The sequence below is a fragment of the Plectropomus leopardus genome, chromosome 12, assembly GCF_026936395.1.
Source record: "Plectropomus leopardus strain MGB_pleo_1.0 chromosome 12, ASM2693639v1, whole genome shotgun sequence".
In the NCBI taxonomy this organism is placed as follows: domain Eukaryota; kingdom Metazoa; phylum Chordata; class Actinopteri; order Perciformes; family Serranidae; genus Plectropomus; species Plectropomus leopardus.
The window spans coordinates 15,784,426-15,806,275 of NC_142187.1; the positions used below are offsets into that span (position 1 = coordinate 15,784,426).

At 38.6% G+C, this 21,850-nt stretch overlaps 2 protein-coding genes across 5 annotated transcripts in view; both read right to left on the minus strand.

Annotated features, from left to right (window-relative positions):
- The window catches only part of LOC121951596 (anoctamin-8-like), a 58,898-nt gene that overhangs the window by 26,403 nt on the left and 10,645 nt on the right, over positions 1-21,850 (minus strand). For 2 of the 3 annotated variants that reach the window (XM_088085261.1, XM_088085259.1), the window contains exon 3: positions 4,196-4,393. The exons of the other annotated variant lie outside the window; for it this stretch is intronic. The gene's annotated coding sequence lies outside the window, so the exon portion shown is untranslated. The remainder of the gene's footprint in view (positions 1-4,195; positions 4,394-21,850) is intronic. 3 annotated transcript variants of the gene reach the window in all.
- plvapa (plasmalemma vesicle associated protein a) lies at positions 6,536-14,050 on the minus strand. Of its 2 annotated transcripts, XM_088085262.1 has the most exons (7): positions 13,345-14,050; positions 12,656-12,725; positions 11,802-12,520; positions 9,783-10,026; positions 9,036-9,734; positions 7,672-7,729; positions 6,536-6,869 (listed from the first exon to the last, which is right to left on the minus strand). In XM_088085262.1, exons 1-7 carry the CDS (start codon positions 13,738-13,740, stop codon positions 6,836-6,838), a joined length of 2,220 nt encoding a protein of 739 aa, XP_087941388.1. In that variant the 5' UTR covers positions 13,741-14,050; the 3' UTR covers positions 6,536-6,835. The 2 variants fall into 2 exon arrangements, with proteins under 2 accessions (XP_087941388.1, XP_042353610.2); XM_042497676.2 differs by having other exon boundaries at positions 9,036-10,026.

A 21,850-nucleotide genomic window follows, 5' to 3' on the forward strand; every position in this document is an offset into this window, starting at 1 on the left:
ATTTGTTTATTTATTCAGCCTTCAAGTAACTTAAACAGACAGAATTAACATAAATAAGTAGTATCTTCAGTAACCCATATTTGTAATATCTTATTAGCTCTGAGAGGTAGAGCCATAGCTGTTCAATTTCTGTTTTTCTCAGAACACACTATACATGTCTAAATAAATTACTCTATAAACAAGCCCCGTAAACATGCTGTGTCAGTCGGCCCCTCTCCACAGCTGATTCTTAAATAAACTCTTTGAAAGGTAAACAGCTAGGAGAGTTTAACAAGAGCATATTTATAATACCATATGGTGTTGTATTTAAATGTGCATGCGTCATTTTGCAGCAACAATATGAATAAAAACTCTTGTGTGGAAACGTTTTGCCCAACAGGGTCAAAGAGACACTAATTTGATTTCTTGGGATCAATTATTCATTCACACCTTCTGCTGGGGCCAGCACCCAAAGGCATGTCTGTCTGCCTGTCACAGTTTCTCACTGTCATGTCGGGACATGGACATGTTCTCCCTCAGACTTGTCTGCTGGGAGAAAGTGTTTAGCTGCTTCAAGCACACTGAGCAGTGAAGACAGACAGGAGAGACGAGAACAGTGACTGGACTGGATTGAAATGTAAACTGAGGTCTGAAAGAGGAAAAAAACAATTAAATCCTTTAAAAAATTGTCTGCTGATTAACCTCCTTTACATCAGATTCTACAAGATAATACACTATTTGGTAAAAATGGAAACACAATATTGCTCCACATTCAAAAGCTTTCACTTACTCTGAATTCAGATTTTTTTTTTTTTTTGCAGAAAGATCATATGATTATCCAATGAATTCACCGTGACTCATAATAATAAATTTAGAGTGAAATTAACTCACTGCTTCAAAAATGAGTACATGTTTTAAACCTGTATGAAGAAGCAGAGCAAGAAGGAAGCTTAATATTATATTTACAAAATTTCTCTCCAAATCCAGTATGGCAATACACTGCTATAAACACTAGATGGTAGCAGTAGACAATTTAATGCCACCAGGTTAGAAACAGGCTGCTCTGTCACATTATTCAAATGTTTAACTACATTATTATAACCCTAACGTTATAATTTAAACACTGTTATATATCTGTTCTGACATGAGCTGTGGACCTTAGGATAAAAAAATTCATCTTCTCTTGCCCAAGACACCCACTTTCAGGACAGGGGAACTTTATTTATAAGGTCTGGAAATCACAAATCTTAGTCTCATATGTGATTATTACATTTACAGCATATAGCCCTTGATTCAAATCAGAAAAAACTCCTAAAAAGAATTGTTTAACAGGAAAAAAGGGAGTTATGTTTAATGCTAATTTATTGCCAAAGATCATGGATATAGAAAGAGAACTGGATGCTGTGTTGGAGGGCATTTCTATGAATGTAGCTGTTTGGCAGCTGGGCTCCAGGAAGGAAATTAGCATTTCCTAGGACAGCGAAGGAACTACTTGTCTTAATCTGCCCTACTCTGCCTCTGATTGGCTTACACTGACGCTCTCAACCTAACCCCAGATAGTCCTGCTCCTCTTGCCTTAACATAAACAATGTAACCAACAAAGTCAACGAGTACTCAATAGTAGGTGTTAAGGTTAAAAAAAAACAAACAACAAAACTCCCCTACTTGCCCAGGTCAGGCCTTTTCTATCATAGGATTCACGACTTCGTCTCAGGAAGGGCCCTAAAATAGAGAGCTAATTTGACATAGTGGCCAAACAGTGGAAATGCATCTTCCAGGTCCATCATGTGATGCCATTTGGGCCAAAAATACTTTTTCCCATAGTCTAACATTGTTAAAGATATGTCTAAAATTAATTGGATATGTTTCTTCTGTGTCACAACCTTCATGAAATGCCTTGTTTCACTGTCAGGATTTGATACGTTCAGTCTGACAACATTTGGCAAGTCTGGAAGAGCCGCAAGATTAATCATTTTATTAGTCGAGGGCTAATCCTGAAGTTAGCTGCTTGGCCAGTGGCAGTTAGTTGCTCGACTGGCCTGCGAAAGTTGCTTGTGCCCCCTTTATATGCTTTATAGGATCGTTTTTCGGGACACATGGCATCACAAGATGGATGTTATTCTATTGTTTTGGCCACAACAAAAATTGGCTTCAAAGCCCAGCGCACCTCCTGGGGACTTGACTGAGATGCTGTGTTCCTATTTACAAATGCACACATACAACATATAAAAAGCTCTCTGTTCGGGCAACACAGATAACAAAAAACAATCATGCACCCATAAAATGGCAAATATATGGTCAGAGCTCATCAGAATGCAGAAAACAAAATGACAAAAAAAAGCTCTATAAATGTCTATTACTGTAGAGTTTTGTTGAAAATGGATACAAAGACAAATGAAAAGTATTTCACTATTTGCATCAGAGCAGCCCTGGGGCTGGGGTCAGTTGACCTAAAGGGACCTCTGGGGATTTACAAAATCATTACTGACTTATGAAATAAATTTGGGATTTTCCACTTCTCTTGGTGTCACTTTCTATTTCACTCAAAATACAAAGACGACTGATAACCTCTATCATTTGTTAGGAACCAGAAAACAGATTACATTTTGGCACCACAAAAAAAGTGACTTTTATTCATTATGAGCAAATATTTATCATCATGGGGTCAGACAGGGGACATCCTCCTGCTGAGCCAGGTTTCTCCCGTCACCTAATGAGAGTTAATGCGTAATATATAATAATAATGGGAGTTTACACTGACGTCTCTTAGCATTAGCAGGAATGAGGGATTGTACCTAAATAACTGCAGTGGCTTTAGCTCTATAGCTCTCTCTTAGCAGACTAGATGATTCGTAATCTTCTCTATATCCTTGCCTGCAGTGTAACACCAGTAAGGCTCTCGGTATGTGATGGATAATCAATGACATAGATAAATAGGACAGTGTTGCAGCTGGTCTGGGCTTACAGCAACTCAGTTCATGACCTCCACCATGTTTACAACAAATGACACTTGAGAAAAAATGTCCTCTGTAAAGCCTCTCGTTTCGGATTCATTCCCTGAAATGCTCCCACTATGATATGAGGATGTGTGGCAGCCGAAAGCTAACCTTGTTTTGTTTTGGCCTATTTCCAGAAAACATATGGCATCTACCAGCTGGTTCGCAGAAGTAGGGAGTCAGCAGTCAATTATGGCACGAAACAGTCAATAAAACAGGTTTTTTAACAACTGTAAATCACCACAACCACGAGAGGTCATTGAGCATGAAATCATTACTGTGCACAGAAAATAACAGGCTGACTGGTCCACTAGTTTGTGTGATTAGCTGCACAGTCACACGCATGCACGCACACGTACACACACGCACGCACACACACACACACATTCCCACAGCCATCTTCCTGGCAGAGAACTTGTCTTGTATTATTCATACAGCAGATACATATATTATACAATCAGTCCTAACTGATCAGGTTGGTTGGAATTATTCTACACATGCAACAAAGTTTTGGCCTAGTCCTCCAACTGACTGGACCACTAGTTTGTGTGATTAGCTTCAGATTTAGCAAAAATGGTAAAACCAGCAAAATCCTTATCTTCCACCTGATGTTTCTTGCCAAAATGTATCTGGGGAGTCGTAGCTCCCATAGCATTTCCCCTGAAATTAATAGGTACGCAAACATTTACTTTTATGAACAAACTGGATATTTTGTAACTTAGTTGCTAATATTTTTTGAACATTTGATTTGAGCATACTGTAATACAATAAAACATACTTGCAAGAAAAATAAAAAATAAAAATAAGCTTTAAAAAAAGAGGCAAACATTTTTAGAAAAAAATATTTATAATCATCATAATTATATATTACAAATGATGTTACAGAAAAATATAATAAATTAAATTCACATATACATTTTATTTTCAGCACTTTTTCTAGGTAATTTTTAGGCCATGTCTTGTAAGCTGCTTGTAGAATTTCCCCTATGTTTTAACAGAAATCACTTACATTTGCTCAGGTTTCAAAGGGTTAATGCAAAGCTTTATGTTTAGGTGCTGCAGTTGCCTAGGAGAAGCTGTATCTGTAGTATTTTGTTATGCTGACATTACGTGTGAAACTTTAGGAATGCAGGATTTGCCCATAAAACTGAGGCTCTATGAGGTCTTCTAACACGGGTTACATGAAGTCAAACACATCCTCTTTAAGCAGTTAAACTCACCCGTGTTTTCCTTTCCATAACTCCTCTGCTGCAAGAGGTCAAGGTGAAAGTCACAGTTGCGCAAAAGGACGTCAGTGCTTGGGTACATTTTCCCTCCCAGCTGTTTCCAGCGATTACCAGCCCCCCTCCTCAAAACGATCTGCACAAGAGAAAGGGTTTTGCCCCCTGATGTCTTTACCAGCCTGAGCAGCGGTGGGACTGAGGGGGATAGGAAATGCAATTAGAAGTCACAGTTAAGAGGGAACATTAGCAGAAACAGACAAAAGAGGTCACAACCCTGCAACCCCAGGTGAGGAAGGAGGTCGTAATCATAAGCACCCGTTCTCTTTCCTGTATCAGGATGAAGAGGGAGGTGGCCGGGCAAAATGAGACGCAGTAGCCCCAAGTCTTCATCAGTGCTGTTTGCAATGCTCAGAGTCAAAATCCCTACAGAGCAGCCAGTGATCTGTTTGATAATCTGTCATTTAGCCTTAAGATGATCATGATCTTAGTGGCACACGTGGACTGAATAATGACCTACTTGAAAAATATGGACAAGTATGGATAGACTAACCAATGATGTTGTTGGAAGCCTGTTAGACAGTATTCAGTGTTGGCTAAAGTAGTTGAGCTTATATGAGAAAATCACACATTTTTTGGAAGTGTTTGTCATTGCTAAATGATCATGTCAACAATGTTAAAAGTCATTTATGTTGAGGTACATGTCAAACCTCCTCTTTGGTCCTTTGTTCTGCATGATAACAAGCTGATACAGTACACCCGGTTCTTGATCTTAAGAGGAAGATTTTATTTGAAACAATGTCGCGCTTGCACATATCTGTAAACGAATGTGCACGTATTTGTGGGACCGGAGGAGGAAATCAAAACAAAACATATTAGTCAGGTTTAAAAGATGTACAAAAAGTATATTTTGCAGTACAGAAATAAGAAAGGTGAGCGTAAGGCCACTCATCATGATATTATTGGGTTTTTTTTCTTTTTACATTCTTGATTGGTTTGTGTTGTTAGAGCATGAACAGATAACTTGATCACTTGAGAGTTAGTTTATAAGATTGAGTTCTGATGGATTACAATATAGAGGCAGGCCAAGTGCTTCTTTCCGCTTCGTCTCAAACATAAAATGTTCATTTACGTTGCTCATTGAAAGTCTGTTGTTTACGCGTACCATTATTTAATGGTCATTTTTGTTTTGTGTTTCCACATATACACATATTTTTTCTAATTAAAGAGAAAAAGTATGTTAAACTCAAACTAGATAGATAAATATAGATAGATAGATAAATAAAAAATGTAATCATTCAGTTAAAGTAATCATTGTCCATTGTTTTATTTAAAATCGCTTCATTTGGATATGGGAAATAAAGAAATGACACTGGTCAACAGGAGAGTTCATTGAGATGACAGGAAACCTTTGTGCACAGACAGCATCATAACGCTGATTTTCCAGTGAAATTTTTTAACACATCCTTTGTCTCAGTCAGTCTAATAAAACGACTCCCAGAAGCATCCAACCGAGCTGACCTTTGATATCGTCACAGCCACCCCTGCAGTACACTGCACATCCCAAATGTGGAAAAACACTTGATGTTAAACAAAGGATATCCTTTAGACGGGAATGGCTCTCCCTTCGTTTGGCTCTAAGTGCTGTATTTATTAATTGGCGCCAAACACAATACACACTTGGTTGTTGAATTAATGGTACGACCCCATCCTTTCCCAGTGCAACTGGCAGGATGTTTGTCTGTTCCAGTGATGGTTTGTTTCCCTGCAATGGTGCTATTGTACTGATCCAAACTTATTTGCGCAAAACAAATTCAACGACCCATGTTAATATCATGAAAACTATGACACAGACGTGATCACAAATGTTCATACATTACACAGTAGTTAGTTCTGGACACAAATAACCCAGTTTATATTTTAATATAATAATTTCAGTCTCTTCATTTGATAAACAAAGCAATGATTTATCAATGATTTACCATATGTTCTTTATTAGAGATATATTAAGATTTTATTTAGACTGTGGATATCCGTGTTCTCTACAGTTAAGTGATGGCACATTGTTTTTAAGAACAGCATGTTTACAAGGGTGTTCTCAAAACTTCCACCCATCTGCCTCAGTCAGCCTGTTGACAGGTAAACATAAACACTCTGGAGAGATTAAATCATGTTGCCAGTAAATCCTGCCTGAGACATCACAGGAGGGGCTCGGGAGTCATTTATAGGTAATTAGCCACACAATAGGTGACGCACACGGGAACAAACAATTGTTTCCGCGTCTGCATTGGATAATATCTTTAATAGCTTTGTTTATAAAGAAGAGACAGGCGCAGTTGATGTGTTTACGGTCAAACAAAGGTTTTATTTACAGTCTAAAAATACATTATGTGCTTGTTCATATTGCGTAGATACAAATCATAACAGAAAACTTCACATTTTACATTCTAAAGTGCAAAAGATATTCAAATTACTTTCCTAAATGCAAATTGAATAATACTGTCACAGTGTATCATATTTGGTACATTTATAGGTATAAAATATGTTAAATCAATATGAGAGGCTTGCATTTAGGTGTGCGGAGTAAATGCAGTTGAAGATAAATCTCTTTGAGTTTTGGTTTACCTCCTTTAAAATGGACTAACCCAACATTCTGGAGAGATCTTGTTTCTCCCTGGAAAAAGTAAAAAAGTAAGAGAGAGAGAAAAGGTTATATAAGTTATGCTGATGAATGAGTTTATCAGGCTTAAAACTTTACAGCTTTTTTGTTAATGGGTAAGATGTTTCATAGTTTGTCTTATTGTCAACAAACCTAATAAATGAAAAACAACCATGAATTGATCTGTCTAGCGACAACCTAATTCAGATTATTCCTTTGAGCTGTGAAGATTAATTTTTGTCCAAAACTTATAACAATAACAATAATGATAATAATAATAATAATAATAATAATAATAATAATAATAATAATAATAATAATAATAATAATAATAATAATAATAATAATTGAGCCAAACTATTGCACTGGGTGGTATGATCCTTCATCACAATAAATGTGGCCACTGTAGTTTTTATTTGGAGTCAATCCTGTCCACAATGTCCTGTAAATATTAACTAGAGCACTAAATGTGTATCAATCCACTGCTGAAAATATTCCTCAACAAATGCCCCACTTTCCTCTGGTTCTGTAACAGGTGTTAGAAACTACAGCTGTTTTAGATTTTTTTTTTAAACAATAAATCTGTGACTTGTTTTTGCATTTTAAAGCCTTCAATGGTAACCAGTGAGTTTGAGTCTAATTGCCACATACAGGGAAGGGAAATTAAAGTATTGACAGACTAATGTGTTGGTGATTTTGTTTTTTCCATGAGATGTGTTGACAGTGACAAAAAAAATGTGCAAGTGTGCACAGATTGTTCAGCAGTAACAATCTCACATTTACTCTCAACCTAAAGCTAAATATACTGAATACTCACTCTGGGCTAGAGGGGTTGATGAGGCGCTGCAGATCTTTAAGGTGCTGAGCAACACTGACTGTTGGTTAAACACAAGAAAACAGGGATAAGTCATTACTTAGCCACGAGGCAATCAATCAAACTCCTTTACAATACCACATAAACTTTTGCAGCTGGCATTTCTACTAAGTTCTAAAAATGCCACAAACATCAGAGGTATTCATTAAAAGTTTGATGAAGTTATGGAATTATCAGAATATATAGTTTGCATTCAAATAACATACTTTAAATACAAACACATGGTTGCAGAAAGATTACATGAAATATTTGTTTAAAGGTTCAGTTCACCCAAATGATCTTTGTATCTATCCATGCAGGTAGATCCGTTTTCAAATAGGTTTTTTCAAAGGTTTTCAAATACCCAGGTTTTGAGATATCCATCATCCATGAGAATTGGGAGAAATGAAATTTTGTTTATGCTTCCCAAAGCGTAATTAAAAAAAAAAAAAAAGAACAGCTGCTTTCGCCCCTGTGACTTTGAGTGAAGCACAGACCGCTCTGTCAGGTATCCAGGAAAGACACTTTCTAAAAAGAGATCTTTCTACAGGAAGACACACATACATTTCCATTCAACTCATCTTTGTTTTGGAGGCATAAATATCAAAGATGGACTTCTCAAGACCTGAGCAAATGAAACCAAAATTATCTGTATGGTTGGATACCACAATGAGTTATATGAGAATTTGTTGAGTTTTTTGTAATCTTGGTGAACCTTGCTTTTACTTAGGGGAGTTCTTCACCCACAAAATCATTGTACAGCAATTATTCACCCTGTGTTAGGTTGCATTTGTGACTTTGTTTGTCCCTGAACACTGAATAAAAGATCCCAAAAAATCTTGTTAAATTTGAGTACAAGGTGTCCATGTTTAACAACAGCAAACAGACATTTTACTGCTGCTCACTGGAATACATGAGCAGGGTTTGAATTCATGTGCTTGCCTAGGCGTGCTTGTCATATGCAGAAGTGTTTTGAATAGTAAGGCTTTAGCAAAAATGCATGTGTTTAGGAAGCACTGAGTTAGTATCTGACTGGATAAATGAGATCAGGATTATACTGTATGATGTTGTTGTCGTGTGAGAGTTTGTTTTGGTATTGTTTTGCTGTTGTTAAATGCAGACTCCTGGGACTTCATATCATCATAAAATTCTCTCAGTTTTTGGATTTATTGTTCATTGCGGAGGTATGCGAGAAAAAAGTTTTCATCACAAATTTAACATAACAAGGGATGAGAAATTGATATACAAATGATCATTTTATGGTTGAAGTATTCGTTTTAAAAAATGTCCCAAAATAGGATTAATAAACAGTAGACAAGTATTCTTACTTGGGCCACTTCCCAGTCCACTGGTTCTTCCTGCACCAACTGATGATCCAGTTCCACCATAACTATTCCCAGTAGACGGTCCTTTCCCTGTCCCAGTTCCTGACTTACTTTGCCCTGAATTACTGCCTCCAAACCCGAACCAGGAATATCCAGAGCTAGATGACCCACTTTTACTCGTTGATGTAGACGACCCAGAGGATGATCCAGAGCTGGAGGAGCTTTTCACAGTTGATGATGGCTTATTTGAGCCTATCCCACTTGAGCTAAGGCTTGGACTTGACCCTAAGGATGTCCCATAGGGTGATTTCCCACTCACTGCTGGCTTACTTGAACCTGTTCCACTTGAGCTCGAGCTTGATGAACCATAGCTTGAGAAAAGTCCCCCAGTTGAAGCTGGCTTACTATATGATGACCCACTAGAACTACTTGACCCAGACGACGAGACTGATGAGCTTGAAGAGCCCGTCCCAGTTGATCCTGGCTTATTGTATGCTGACCCACTGGAGCTACTGGACCCAGACGAAAAGAGGGACGAGCTTGAAGAACCTGCCCCAGTTGAGCTAGGCTTGCTAGAGCTACCTGACCCCAGTGAAAAGAGGGACGTGCTTGAGGAGCCTGCCCCAGTTGAGCTAGGCTTATTGTATGCTGACCCACTAGAGCTACTTGACCCAGACGAAAAGAGGGATGAACTTGAAGAACCTGCCCCAGTTGATCCTGGTTTACTGTATGTTGACCCAAGGGAGCTACCTGCCCCAGTTGATCCTGGTTTACTGTATGTTGACCCAAGGGAGCTACCTGCCCCAGTTGATCCTGGTTTATTGTAGGTGGACCCATATGAGCCGAAGTTTGAACCCAACCCACCTGACCCTACCCTACTAGGCTGACCCAAACCAGAAAAGCTGGATCCACCACCACCGGACAAGCCCAATCCAGACTGATATGGTGAGCCTGGTCGAGAGGCTGGGCCTCCCGGGATTCCACCAAACCCTGTCTGAAATAAAATGAGACTGAAGTTAATATGGTATTCCTCTTACCTATAGCGCTCTTCATCAGTCTAGATTGTTTTGATGTGAGTTGGTGAATGTTGGCGATATCGTCTATCGTCTTACCGTAGAGATGTCTGTTTTCTCTCTAATATGATAGAACTATATGGCACTTGGCTTCTGGTGCTCAAAGAGCCAGAAAATACATTTGAAATTCTCTACAGCAGTATCTTTCTCCAGAAATCATGACCCAGTAACTCTAGATAATCCACAGATCTTGTTGAAAGCAGTTTCATGTAGGAACTATTTTCTTTCTACCAAACTACACCCGCCAACCGAATCACAACACAGAAGGATGTGGGACAAATGACTTTTGTTGTTTGTGACACCACAAGACATAAACATCTATTGCATCCTCCTTAGCTGAGCTGTAACATTAGAGGTGCTAGGTGAGCTAGCAGTAGATGCACACTTCCTTCTGTGTAGTGATACAGTTGATGGGTGTAAATGTTGGAGAAAAAAAGTTCCTACATGAAACTTCTCACAACAAAGTCTCATTATCTTGAGTAACCAGGTCATGATTTCTGGCAAGAGACATCGCTGTTGATTTTTTGATTTTTTTTTTTTTTTTTTAAATGTATTTTACGGCACTTTGGGCATCACAAGTTGAGTGCCATTTTGTTTTATCATATTGGAGATGAAGGCAGACATCTTTATGGCCAATATCTCCAACACTTGATGATTTTGGTTTAAACTGTCAGTTTAACATTATATGATGCAATCAAACTATTTCATATTAACATAAAACATGAAGGACATCAGAAAAGGTTAGTGTCTAGGTTCTACATTTGTCCTTAAGCAAAAGCAGATATTTAAATGTGCAGTCAACAATTCTAATCCAAACTCTTTTTGTGAAAATCAGCAAATATCTTATCACAGTCCGCTGGCTGCCCTTTCTGTGTGCATGCTAAAAACAAACTGGTGTTCATACACAATGGGGTCGGTAAATGGAAAACAAACAAAGTGACTTGGACTGAGCCACACGACATTATTCTGGCCAAGCAGCAACAACGGGCATCCGTGGAGGACAATAGAAAGGCCATGATGATGCATATAGAGAAAGATTGCTGAGCTCCTGAAAGAGCATCGACAGGAGAGGTTTAGTTTTTTGGATGCCGCGTTCCAATATCAACAATCTCTCTCCAGAATTGCTGACTCCATCTTTAATATAACTGACAGAAATCTTCCCCAGCTCTCCCTTGTGCCCTCTTGCCCTCTTGACTGGCAGGCAGTTTCCCTTCACCCCTCCTGCTCTGCACCTAAAACTGGATCATTTCCAACAACCTGTCAGGCTGCTTTGATCTCTTTCATCTTATGTAAGATATTACGATGTCAGAGCACTAAGATCCGGGCTTTGTTGGTATTTGAGTATTTTTACAGGTGTTACATAAGCAAATATGTCTTCTGATACTGCAGCGATTTAGAGTATTATTGACAACAAAGCTCAAGTTTGGGCGTAAAAATGACCCAAGTGCTACACAAATGTGAACAGATCATACATGTAACGAAGACTTTATAATCAAAGTCAACAGCAATTTGATGATAACCTGCGTGTCTGTAGTGTATTACAGAGTTTTAAAGGGATGGAAAATGGAAAACACCTTCCCAAAAAAACGGAAATAACATGGGAGGAGCAGGACGTTTCACACAATTATTCTTGGTACTGTAAAGTAAACGTGTCATTAGTCATGTAATAATATAAGTGATTAATATTTTTTCTTACCCTGACCATGCAGGACATGTTGAGCTGCTTGAATTGCTCTGTAATATGATCGACCTCTCTGCTTTTATATTTGATGCTGTTTTTCAGGACATCGATTTCTCCGTTCAGCCTCATCTTATCCAACAGGAGTCTCTCCTTGTCCTCATCATTCTTCCGCTGAAGCTTGTCCATGTTCTGTCTGTTCTGCAGGATCAGGCCTGTGCGGTTCGTGCTGCACCAGCGGTAGTCTTCAGACAGTCGCCAGTTCTCTGCCTTCAGGCGGCTGTTCTCGGACTGGATGCTTGACACCTGTCCTCCCACGTTATTCAGGTAACGCTGGAACTTGTCCTCCACCTCTATGGACAGGCTGGTGCAATTGGTGCGGATTTGCTCCAGGTGTTCCCGCTGTCTGGGACAGGTGAGCTGGAAGGCGATGTGTGCCGGGAAGAGGGAGTCAATCTTCTCTAGGAAAGCCTTGGAGACGTTGGAGATGCCATTCAAGGACAGGGCAAAGTCGTCTTTGCATTTTTGCCTAAAGAAGTCCACCTCCTTCTCATGTGTGGATTTGTCCCTTCGCAGACGGATGACCTCCAAGTTAATGTTGTCCCTCTCTTTGGTAATCTGATCCATCTCCATCCTCATCCTCTGACCTGTCTGTGTGAAGTTGGACTCCACCAGCTCAAGCCTGGCTTTCAGGCGCTCCACCAGCAGCCCACAGTTACAAGTATCTGGAGGATACACTGCTCAGAAAAACAACAATGGAGAAAAGAAAAAGAAGCAATATATCTTTTTTTAAATGCTGCTGCTTTGACTAATTTGTTTCATTTATTAATGTAGTTATTTTGGGGTTTTCAATAAAGAAAGGTCATACTTACATGGCGTTTTGCACTGGATATTGTAACTTCCTGAGCTCTTGCAAAAGTACAACTCACTATAGCACTGTTGCTGTTCAGATCAGTGAAAGAAAAGCCATTAGTGGTTAGGTCATTTGTTCTAGATCAATTGTGAAATGTAGACAAACAGGGAAAACAACTAATCATTTTCAGTTTACTTTAGTCTTAAACCAAGATTATGTTTAACTTGTCAACACTGAAGTGCTACTTTGACGAGTAATAATTATAATAAAAAATAATCGTACGTAAGCCTGCTAATGTCAGCCTAAGTGTTATATAAAATGTTGTTTTTCCTCATTATTTTCGGATTCAAAAGAAAATATGAGCTGTTTGTAAATGATATTGAATAAAATATTTGAGTTTTCCTTCTTTTTACAGTTCCCTCATTGTCCTCCAGTCACATACTCTCCTGTCACATGACCATTGCTTAGGTCACCAGGTCAACTAACTGTAAAATATAACATAAAAGGCCACCTTGTTATGTAATAAAAATAATGACTTGATCTATCATTTAATTTTTGTGCACTCAAATTAGAAATAAGCTTCTGTTTTTCTTATTTCTGTCAGGGACAAAAACATCACAACAGGTGAAAAATCTTCCAGAATTACATGGTAAAGTAAGTTTAGAGACAGAAACATACATGTCGATATAATCAAAAGGCTTAACTCACCAACTTCTTGTCCAAATCTTGGATGAGGATCTTTGAGATGTTGGAGACAAAACGGAGGTTGGCCAGATCCCAGTCATTACGGGCCTTCTCAGTAACGGTGGTGTTGAGTAAGTTGGTCAGGTTCTTCCTCTGCTGCCGCAGGGCGACATTCTCTATGGAGAGACGGCTGAAGCTTTCCTCCAGGTCCTGGATACGCGACATGGACGCTGAGTCCTGTGATTTACCGTAGACCAGAAAGAGCACGAGGCTAACAATGATGAGGGACTGAATGAGCGAAGAGAAGAAGAAGACAATGCGCAAGTAGTAGCCGCAGCTCTTGCCCTTTGAGCGGTACTGCATCTTTTTGTGGGCCTGCATGCTGGACTTGGACACCTGGGAGTAGCCGTTGCTGTACATGGGTGCTGATAACCGAAGTGTTCACAAAGAAGCGGTAAGGCTTGAGGATGACTGTGATTGGCTAGCCAGGTTCAAATACAGTTCATCTCTGATCAGAGAGCAGACACGTTCCTCCTCAGACCTCTGACGCCAAATGAAAAAAATACAGAAGTGATGAATTATTTCAGAGCGGCCAGCAGATTTCTGAGTCCATTTCTTGTAAATCTTGCGCAGCCTTCCTCTAACAAAGCCAAACGCACTAACGACGCAGACCAGACGTTTCCTCCCAGCAGTGTTGATAGCTTAAGAAATGATCAGACTGTGAGTGAGGTGTAAACAACGGAACGCATTTATAAACTCCTCTGGCCACACACTTCCCATGATGGGAAGCTGTCCTGGCCTCAGTCCCCTCCCTCCATCAGCTATCTCCCTGCTCTGTTGGCTGCCCCTGCCTATGCAGAGGTTATCAACACACACACGTGGCCAGTATGTGGGCCAATGCATGCACTGTACAAGCCAACCCTAACACACACGCTCCCACACCTTTTTTGACCCCTTGTTTGCACTGAACACATGAAGCCATTTTAGTGTTGAAAACATGCTAAACATGTTGCAGCAAAAAGACATTTTATATTTTTGGGTCTGCAAATCTAAAGTCATGAGCATTTGCTGAAAATTTGTGTTTTACGGGGATATATTGGCAGAAATGGAATAAAATATCATCAGTTTGTTTTCTTTAGTGTATAATAACCTAAAAATAAGAATAGCCATTTATATCTTATCGTATTTTATAGGAAGTGGGTCTTCATCCACAGAGTCTGCCTTGTTGCACCAACATGTTTCCACAGTGACCCAGAAGAGACAGAACAAAAACTGACTCTAAATGGGGCCATTTGCATTTTGCATCTGGTGCATAGACTGTTTAAAAAAGTTGGACAACATGACAGCTCCCCAAAAGTGAAGCCAAAACATATTGACGCTCCCTGGTGTCTGGCTCCAGGAAGGGCACCAGGCTTTGAAGCAAACTTTTCATAGTGGCCCAAGATGGAATTACACCGCCCTGGTCCGTCATGTGATACCATGGGGCCCAGATAGACTTCTTCCCATTAACTTACATTGAGAGAGAGAGAGGGACGTCTCTTAATCAGAAAATACATTTTTGTGAGCATCTAAACCTTGACAAAGACTCATTTTACTATCTGGATTTTATCCATTTAGATCAATAACATTTGGAAACCAGAACACCAGAACAAATTCCTCGTATTGTGTTAACTATACCTGGCAATAAATCTTTTTCTGATTCTGATTCTGATTCTGATAAGTCTAAAAGAGCTGTAAATATTTTAATTGCCATTTAAAATAGCAGGGTGCTAAGCCAGAAGTCAGATGCTCCGCTGGTGAAAGTCTCTAGTGTGCATGCTCTATGGGCAATAATGTGAAAGATCCGAGTGCTTTCATACCATGGAAATAGAGGGTTTTTTGCTTTATGCGCCACCGAGCAGCTCTTGTAGGAATTAAAGGGGCCCCACCTCCATGCTGTATCCAGGTTTTCTTAATACATCCATGACTTTGGCTCCAAATGACATCACCAGTGCAAAACGGCAGTGGCCGTTTCTGGGATATTTTGGCTTCATTCTTGTACAAAGGGAAAAATAACAGATGCATCGTCCATCTTTATATACAGTCTGTGGTCGGCTGCCTTAATTAGCATTGGCTCTACAATGAGCTGTTCAGTATCACAGATTTTTAACGTGAAGCTGCTTTACTCTGTTTTTCTTGGTTTAAAACACCAGGTTGTTTGTTTTGGAGAAGAAGAGACCTCTGTGGACAATTTGGCTTTTGGTAAAAACCCTCCTGAGCGTCTGTCTCAGAAATAAGATGACCAGAATTAGAGTTATGAGAGAAAATTGGTGAGTACACATTTGCAGATACCGGGCAAGCAAGCCATCTGTGACGTGTCAAACAGCTCAGGAGAAATATGATTTGTATCATGAAACTGCTTTATTCAGTGTTTTAATCCATTTTGGAGACAAAGAGAGCTCTGAGGATAATTCAGCTTCCTTATAAAAACCTCCTGAACAATGCACATTGAAGGAATCCTAACCAAGAAATGTTTCATTGACATTTAAAGCAAAATAGAGAAGCAGACTTACTGAGAAAGTTGACACTTACACTGACAACACCTTCTCTTCTCTATTGTGAAACCCGACAGGCCATAAAGACCTCACTAGACCCACTCCCAAACATCTTTATGGGATCATGAACAGTGTTTTCCGGTGCACAGCAGGCCAGGAGGACAATGGCTCATGTTGTTCCTCTGACGCTCTCGCTCGGTGGCTCTTTGATGCCACAAGTCTCAGTCCAACATGATGACGTGGATAAGCTGCCCTCTGTCTCACAGGACACTCAGACACAAAGAAAGGCACTCAAACTTAAAATGAAAAAGAAGAGCCTGACAGTAACAGACACAAGTTTTTCCTGCCAGGCATTGTTGACGTGCCAGGCCTCATATCTTGACAGGAAGCAGTAATTCATAGAGGAACTGTTGATGGCCGGACCTGCGGCCACTTTCTGGATGAGATCCGAGATAAAAGGGCGCCAAGAAACGACGGATATCAGAGACAAATACGAGAAATAAACAGTCTCATTGTTGTTTTAGTAGTCGTTGAAGGGGATTGTTTTTATCGTCACTTCTATGGAAGGCTTTTTTAATGTATTTACATTTTGGAAGCATTCATGGGATGTCGCCAACCTGGATGACACAGTGCTCGCAAATCATTAAGAGTGGGTTGATGCATAATTCATACACCTCACTAACGCTTTGTATCAGAGAGAGAGACAATCCACGCAGGTTTTCTCTCACTTTTTAAAATTTTTTTACTATTATTGTTTATTTTCCTCTGATCTTGCCTTTGAACTGCATCCACGCATTAAATGTGCTATATAATTAAAGGTAGCAGAATTATTATTATCTAAACACAAAGAGTTTGTAAATGAACATAGTGCAGAGTGCTAATGTGTTAATTGTGTTAATTGTTCATCATAGTGATGACCCCTGTCCAGCAGACTCAGCATGAAATAAAAAGTAATTAAAAAGTGTGACCAACAGCCGTCAGATATTTTAAAAATGGTTCAGTTATATAAACTGAGCTTTTTAGGCAAACATAAACCACAAGAAATAAATATCGTAATGTAACTCCATGCATGAGGTGACGACATGAATCCATCAACACACCTTAAATTTCAACATGACAACTTTGACCACTCCATAGGTTTTTATTGTCCTTTGGATGGCATATACTTTTAGTAATAAGTGGATCTTCAAGCATTTAAAAAACGTACATTTATTGTGACTGAATTGTGTGAACTTTAGTCTAATTTTTCCTAACTTTAGTCTTTAGTCTAGACACCCAGTGTCCTTGTTCCAGTGTGCTTTGGCAACACTAAAACCCTGTTCTTGCCTGACAAGGCGTCAATGCACAAACCTGTTATTTATGAATATAACATCCATCGAGAGAGACTGTCACTCCAGCCGGCAGCCCTCTTCTGTTCTGTGATAACACGGTCTGGTTCTGGGGTCTCGGATCCTCTTTGTAGGTGATGCTTTTTGGTTCCAAAGGTACTATACCAAAAGCTTCTGATGAAAACACAGTTTAAGTAGCAGAGCGTTGCATTTCTGCACAAATTAACAAACCGGTCATTACATTACATATCACTCCGCTCAGCACACCAAGAGTGTGGTGTACTGAACAACTGAGTGGTGCAATCCAACAGTGCCCCGAATTTACAAACAATCCCATTTGTGCCAAAGCGAGTTTCGGCGTATAGCCAGCTATAACTTAGCATATAGACTGAAAATGGGGAAAAGCTCACCTTGCTCAGTCCAAAAGTAACAAAATCCTCCAACCATCACCTCTAAAGCCCACTTATCAGCATGATATATTTTGTTTCTTTACTTGGTACAAAAACAGAAGTGTAAAAATGCCTCCCAACCTCAATGACAAGACTTTAGACACGCTAACATCCAATCTTTATGCAAAGCTAAGCTGACCAGCTAATGGCTGTAATTTTTGCATTTAACTCACTGCAAGAAAATGAATAAGCACATTACCCAAAATATCAAATTATACTTGAAAAAGTGTTCAAAAGTTATATTGTAAGATTATAAAAACTAAATAAATAGAAGAGACCAAATGCAGGTTCATGTGACTGTGGTCATTCAAGTCATTCAGACACTGAATAAATAAACCAGCGCAGCATGGAGCTGTTATTGCGTGTTTCACATTTGAACTCCTTCCAAAAACAAGTAGGAGTGTGATTTAATGATGTGTACTGTTACTGTGTGTCTGGAACGGATATAGCCATTATAGAAAGGATGTAAGTGTATCCTGTGCAGAGGGTGGCAGTGCTGTAATTCACACCAACTGTGCTAACAACACACTCATCTCAACAAGACAGAGCTCAAACTCTAAAATGCTCTGCTGATTTGAAATATGTGCTAATGGCTTAGTTCATTCAGACTACAAAAATATGTTTACACGTTTGCTCCTGGCTGAAGGTGCTGAGATTTAGTGATATTCAACTCTGAAATACGAGGAGTCGTCTCAGTTAAATGAAAAGATAATGTAGTTTTGTTTGTGCTTCTCTAAGATCAATGAAAATGAAAATTTAAATGTCTTTCCAGTTATGCTTGATAATCACAAACCTCACAGAAAATAGAAACTAAACACAAAGAGTAAAAAAAAAAAAACTAATGAAAGGCCCAGGGGCTTTGTTTAAACAATAGCCACGGTATGGCAATGCGACATGACGTCAAGGACGTACTATGGTATTGATAATTGTTTTAACAGACTGTAGCTCTCTCTTATACTCACACGCCTTATGTTTGCATGTAATCTGAGATTTAACAAAGAAAAGCGAAAAAACTATATCTAATTCAGCACAGTCAAGCATCACAAACAGCGAGGGGAGGTCTGATTACTGACAGTCATTTGTTTGAACTTCAAAGAAATTAGAGAAATGAACTAAATTGCACACTAATTTCAAGTATGTTACCACAGGACAGAAGTGGGATTAAGATAAATTTCAAGTCTTTGCACTGAAGTCCAAAGCCAAGACTGACAAGTCTCAAGTCCTAAATTATGAATTTTGAGTCCTAAAAAAGTCACTTTTCCCTAAATGTAATGTCATTTTAACAGAAAATAAATGTAATCACTAACATATTAAAATATAAAAGTCATTTTTTTTAAAGTTTGGATTCATTTGTTAAAGCAAGTCTGTAAGTTTTGTCCTGCATGTTTAGCATCCTGCAACTTGATTGGATGCTTCTGGATAAGTTCAAAGTGGATACGGGGAATTTAGTGTCAACTTGCTGGGGTAGCGTTAAAGTTAACCGATTCAGGAAATTAATCAAGTCAGCCAGCAGAATACAGATATACAGAACAGTATACTTAGTTTGCTAAAGTGGCTAAAACTTAGAAAAAATGATTTAATTAAACTTGTCATTTTTAGGTTGCAACAACTTAAGTAAATATAACTACATTTTAAGTAAACGTAATTGTAATTAGATGTAATTAGATATAAATTAAACATAAATTGAGAATTATAATTTAGTTATATTTTCTTACATTTTTTAAAGCACCTGGTTTCCTAGATTCAAGTTGATTCAAGTAAAATCAACTTGTAAGATTTGGCAGCCGAGACTGCAAGGCTGTTTCAATTTGAGTTTAAATTGTCTTATTTATGATTTATTGTGACTGCTTTTGGTAAGGACATCCACGATTCCTTCCCCTTAACAAAGAAAGACGTCTCCCTAAATGTTTCTGACACCCTGAGCACGTTAGACCATGTCACTTAAATCATGTATAAATATTAGAAAAGTTAATAAAATGTTAAAAACAAATCATTTTTCAGCTTCTTCAGAGCAGCCATGAGAGTTAATCAGCTTCATATCAAACATCCTTAATAGCGCAATTAATCATCATTTTAAGAGGCAACAGCCAAATATGTGCGTGTGACCAAGGTTTGTTTCAGCACCAGTAAAAACTGTTTACCCAAACCATTCAAATACTGTATATTTCTTTGCCTAAAAGCTTTTCGCAGCTGCCCGTGTGGGTGTGAAACAGCCTAATTTGGCAGCATCTCATGGGTGAACAGGCCAAAGCTGTACCGCTCCCACACACCACCCAGCTACTGTCGGTACAGAGCATCTGCTCCTTTAGCTGATGTTTGAACAGAACGTACAGTTTTTGGAGGGGGCTCGGTCACAGATTTACATCCTGCAGTGGGTCAGGTAGTGAGGGGACAGAGCTCTATTGTGTTTAAGCTATGACATGTTCTGTCAGACACAAACGAACTCAAGTGTTTACAAGGATGTTTTCCTGCCAGCTGAAGAGGTCTGTTAAGATTTTACACTTCAGGCACGCAACAACTAACAAAGCCATAGGACGTCTAAATTATTTAAAAAACTGAAACAACTGAGCTCTGAGCTCTAAAACGTCACCAGTCCGGTATCTTTAAAGATGTTCAAACGGAGGTTCTGTAATGAGTTTATCATTTTCTTTTAAACTTTACAACCTGAATTCCCCCAAGTGAAACTCACACTACACTCTATTATGCTCATGTTTCTTGAATTTAAATACAACATACACCCAACATCAACTGACATCAGCTTATGTTGGCTTAAAAGGCTGAACACGTTTGCTTTAAGCCTTAGTGGCATTTGAGTCTTGCATACTAAACTCTATTCTTAATTTATTTGAATTTTATTGAGAACTCCATAAACATACACGTCATATTCCTATAAATTTAGTGTAACTGAAGACATTGTTTCAATTTCAAAATATAGAACAAAACTGAAAACTCTCAAGAGGTGTCACCATGATTTTAAACGCTTTTATGCAAACACATGGTGATCAAAAGCAACCGGTTCATTTCAACACTATCTCCACACGCTGTATTTACACATCCACAAAACAGCTGAGCTACTAATGAGGTACTAAATATAACCATTTTGGCATTCCTTTGTACCTTTTGTTATACGTTGTTTTGTTTTTTTTTTCTTTAATGAAGCACTTCACACACAAAATGACCATTTGTATATCTAATTAGTCATGCTGTGTTACTTTGAATTTGTGAAGAAACCTTTGTTTTGCTTGCATGCCTCCAAGTCTCATTTATGCAGTCGTATCCTCAGTGCTTCCCAAACACATGCATTTTCACTAAAAACCTTTTGAACTGAAATCTGGCTTTGACGTGAGCATAAGATTTTCAGTATTTGCATATGTTTGGGAACTACTGAGCATACAGCTGGATAAATGACACTTGGATTTTATTACACAAGTTGTGTGAGAGTTTAGAAATTGATTTTTTGATATAGTTTTGTAGAATGAGGTACACAATGAAACAATAAATCAATATGCTTACAGTTTTCCTGAGGGCATGTGAGAAAAAGGGTTTTTTTTTTCACAAAGTCAAGGTAACACGGGATAACCAGTTAAAATAGAAATTATCATTTTGTGGGTGAAGAATTCCTTTGAGTAAATAATCTAAACGTTTTTGATTCATCAAACAACTACAAATTAAGAGCTTTAATGATTTTATACTGGTAACACTGTTTTAAATTTTTGAACATACATACGTGTGTGTGTGTATATATATACATATATACACACACACACACACATACATATATATATATATATATATATATATATATATATATATACACACTATATGCATGCTCTCAAGAATCCCTGTTGATGAAGGAAGACAGGAAAGTGGTATTTGTATTGTCTGCTGCGACCTGGTGAGTGTAAAACTCACGTTTAGGCAGCTGGTCAGCATTCTGAATTTTGCTATTTAAAGTTAAACAAGCATATTTTAGGTAATGATAATACATATAGTAGTAATGTAGCATTTGGACTGATGGTGCAGGGAAAGGGCAAACTCAATGCCATATTCAAGACACACAAGCACTGTATAAATTGTCATTGAACACTGCCACCTAGTGGAAGACCAATATAACTACAGCTGAAGCTTCAGTGCTCCTTTTCTTAATCAATGCAGTAAATGATTGTATGTAAATGCAGACTTCAGGAATTATTGACCCTTCAGTAAAACAGTGGAAATA

What these genes read in the sequence shown, in the direction of transcription:
- plvapa (XM_042497676.2), bottom strand. Translation starts at nt 13,740, where the DNA reads ATGTACAGCAACGGCTACTCCCAGGTGTCCAAGTCCAGCATGCAGGCC. An exon ending in TATCCAGTGCAAAACGCCAT is followed by an intron (nt 12,521 to 12,655) that starts GTAAGTATGACC and finishes TTTTCTGAGCAG; the next exon opens with TGTATCCTCCAGATACTTGT. An exon ending in ACATGTCCTGCATGGTCAGG is followed by an intron (nt 10,027 to 11,801) that starts GTAAGAAAAAAT and finishes ATTTTATTTCAG; the next exon opens with ACAGGGTTTGGTGGAATCCC.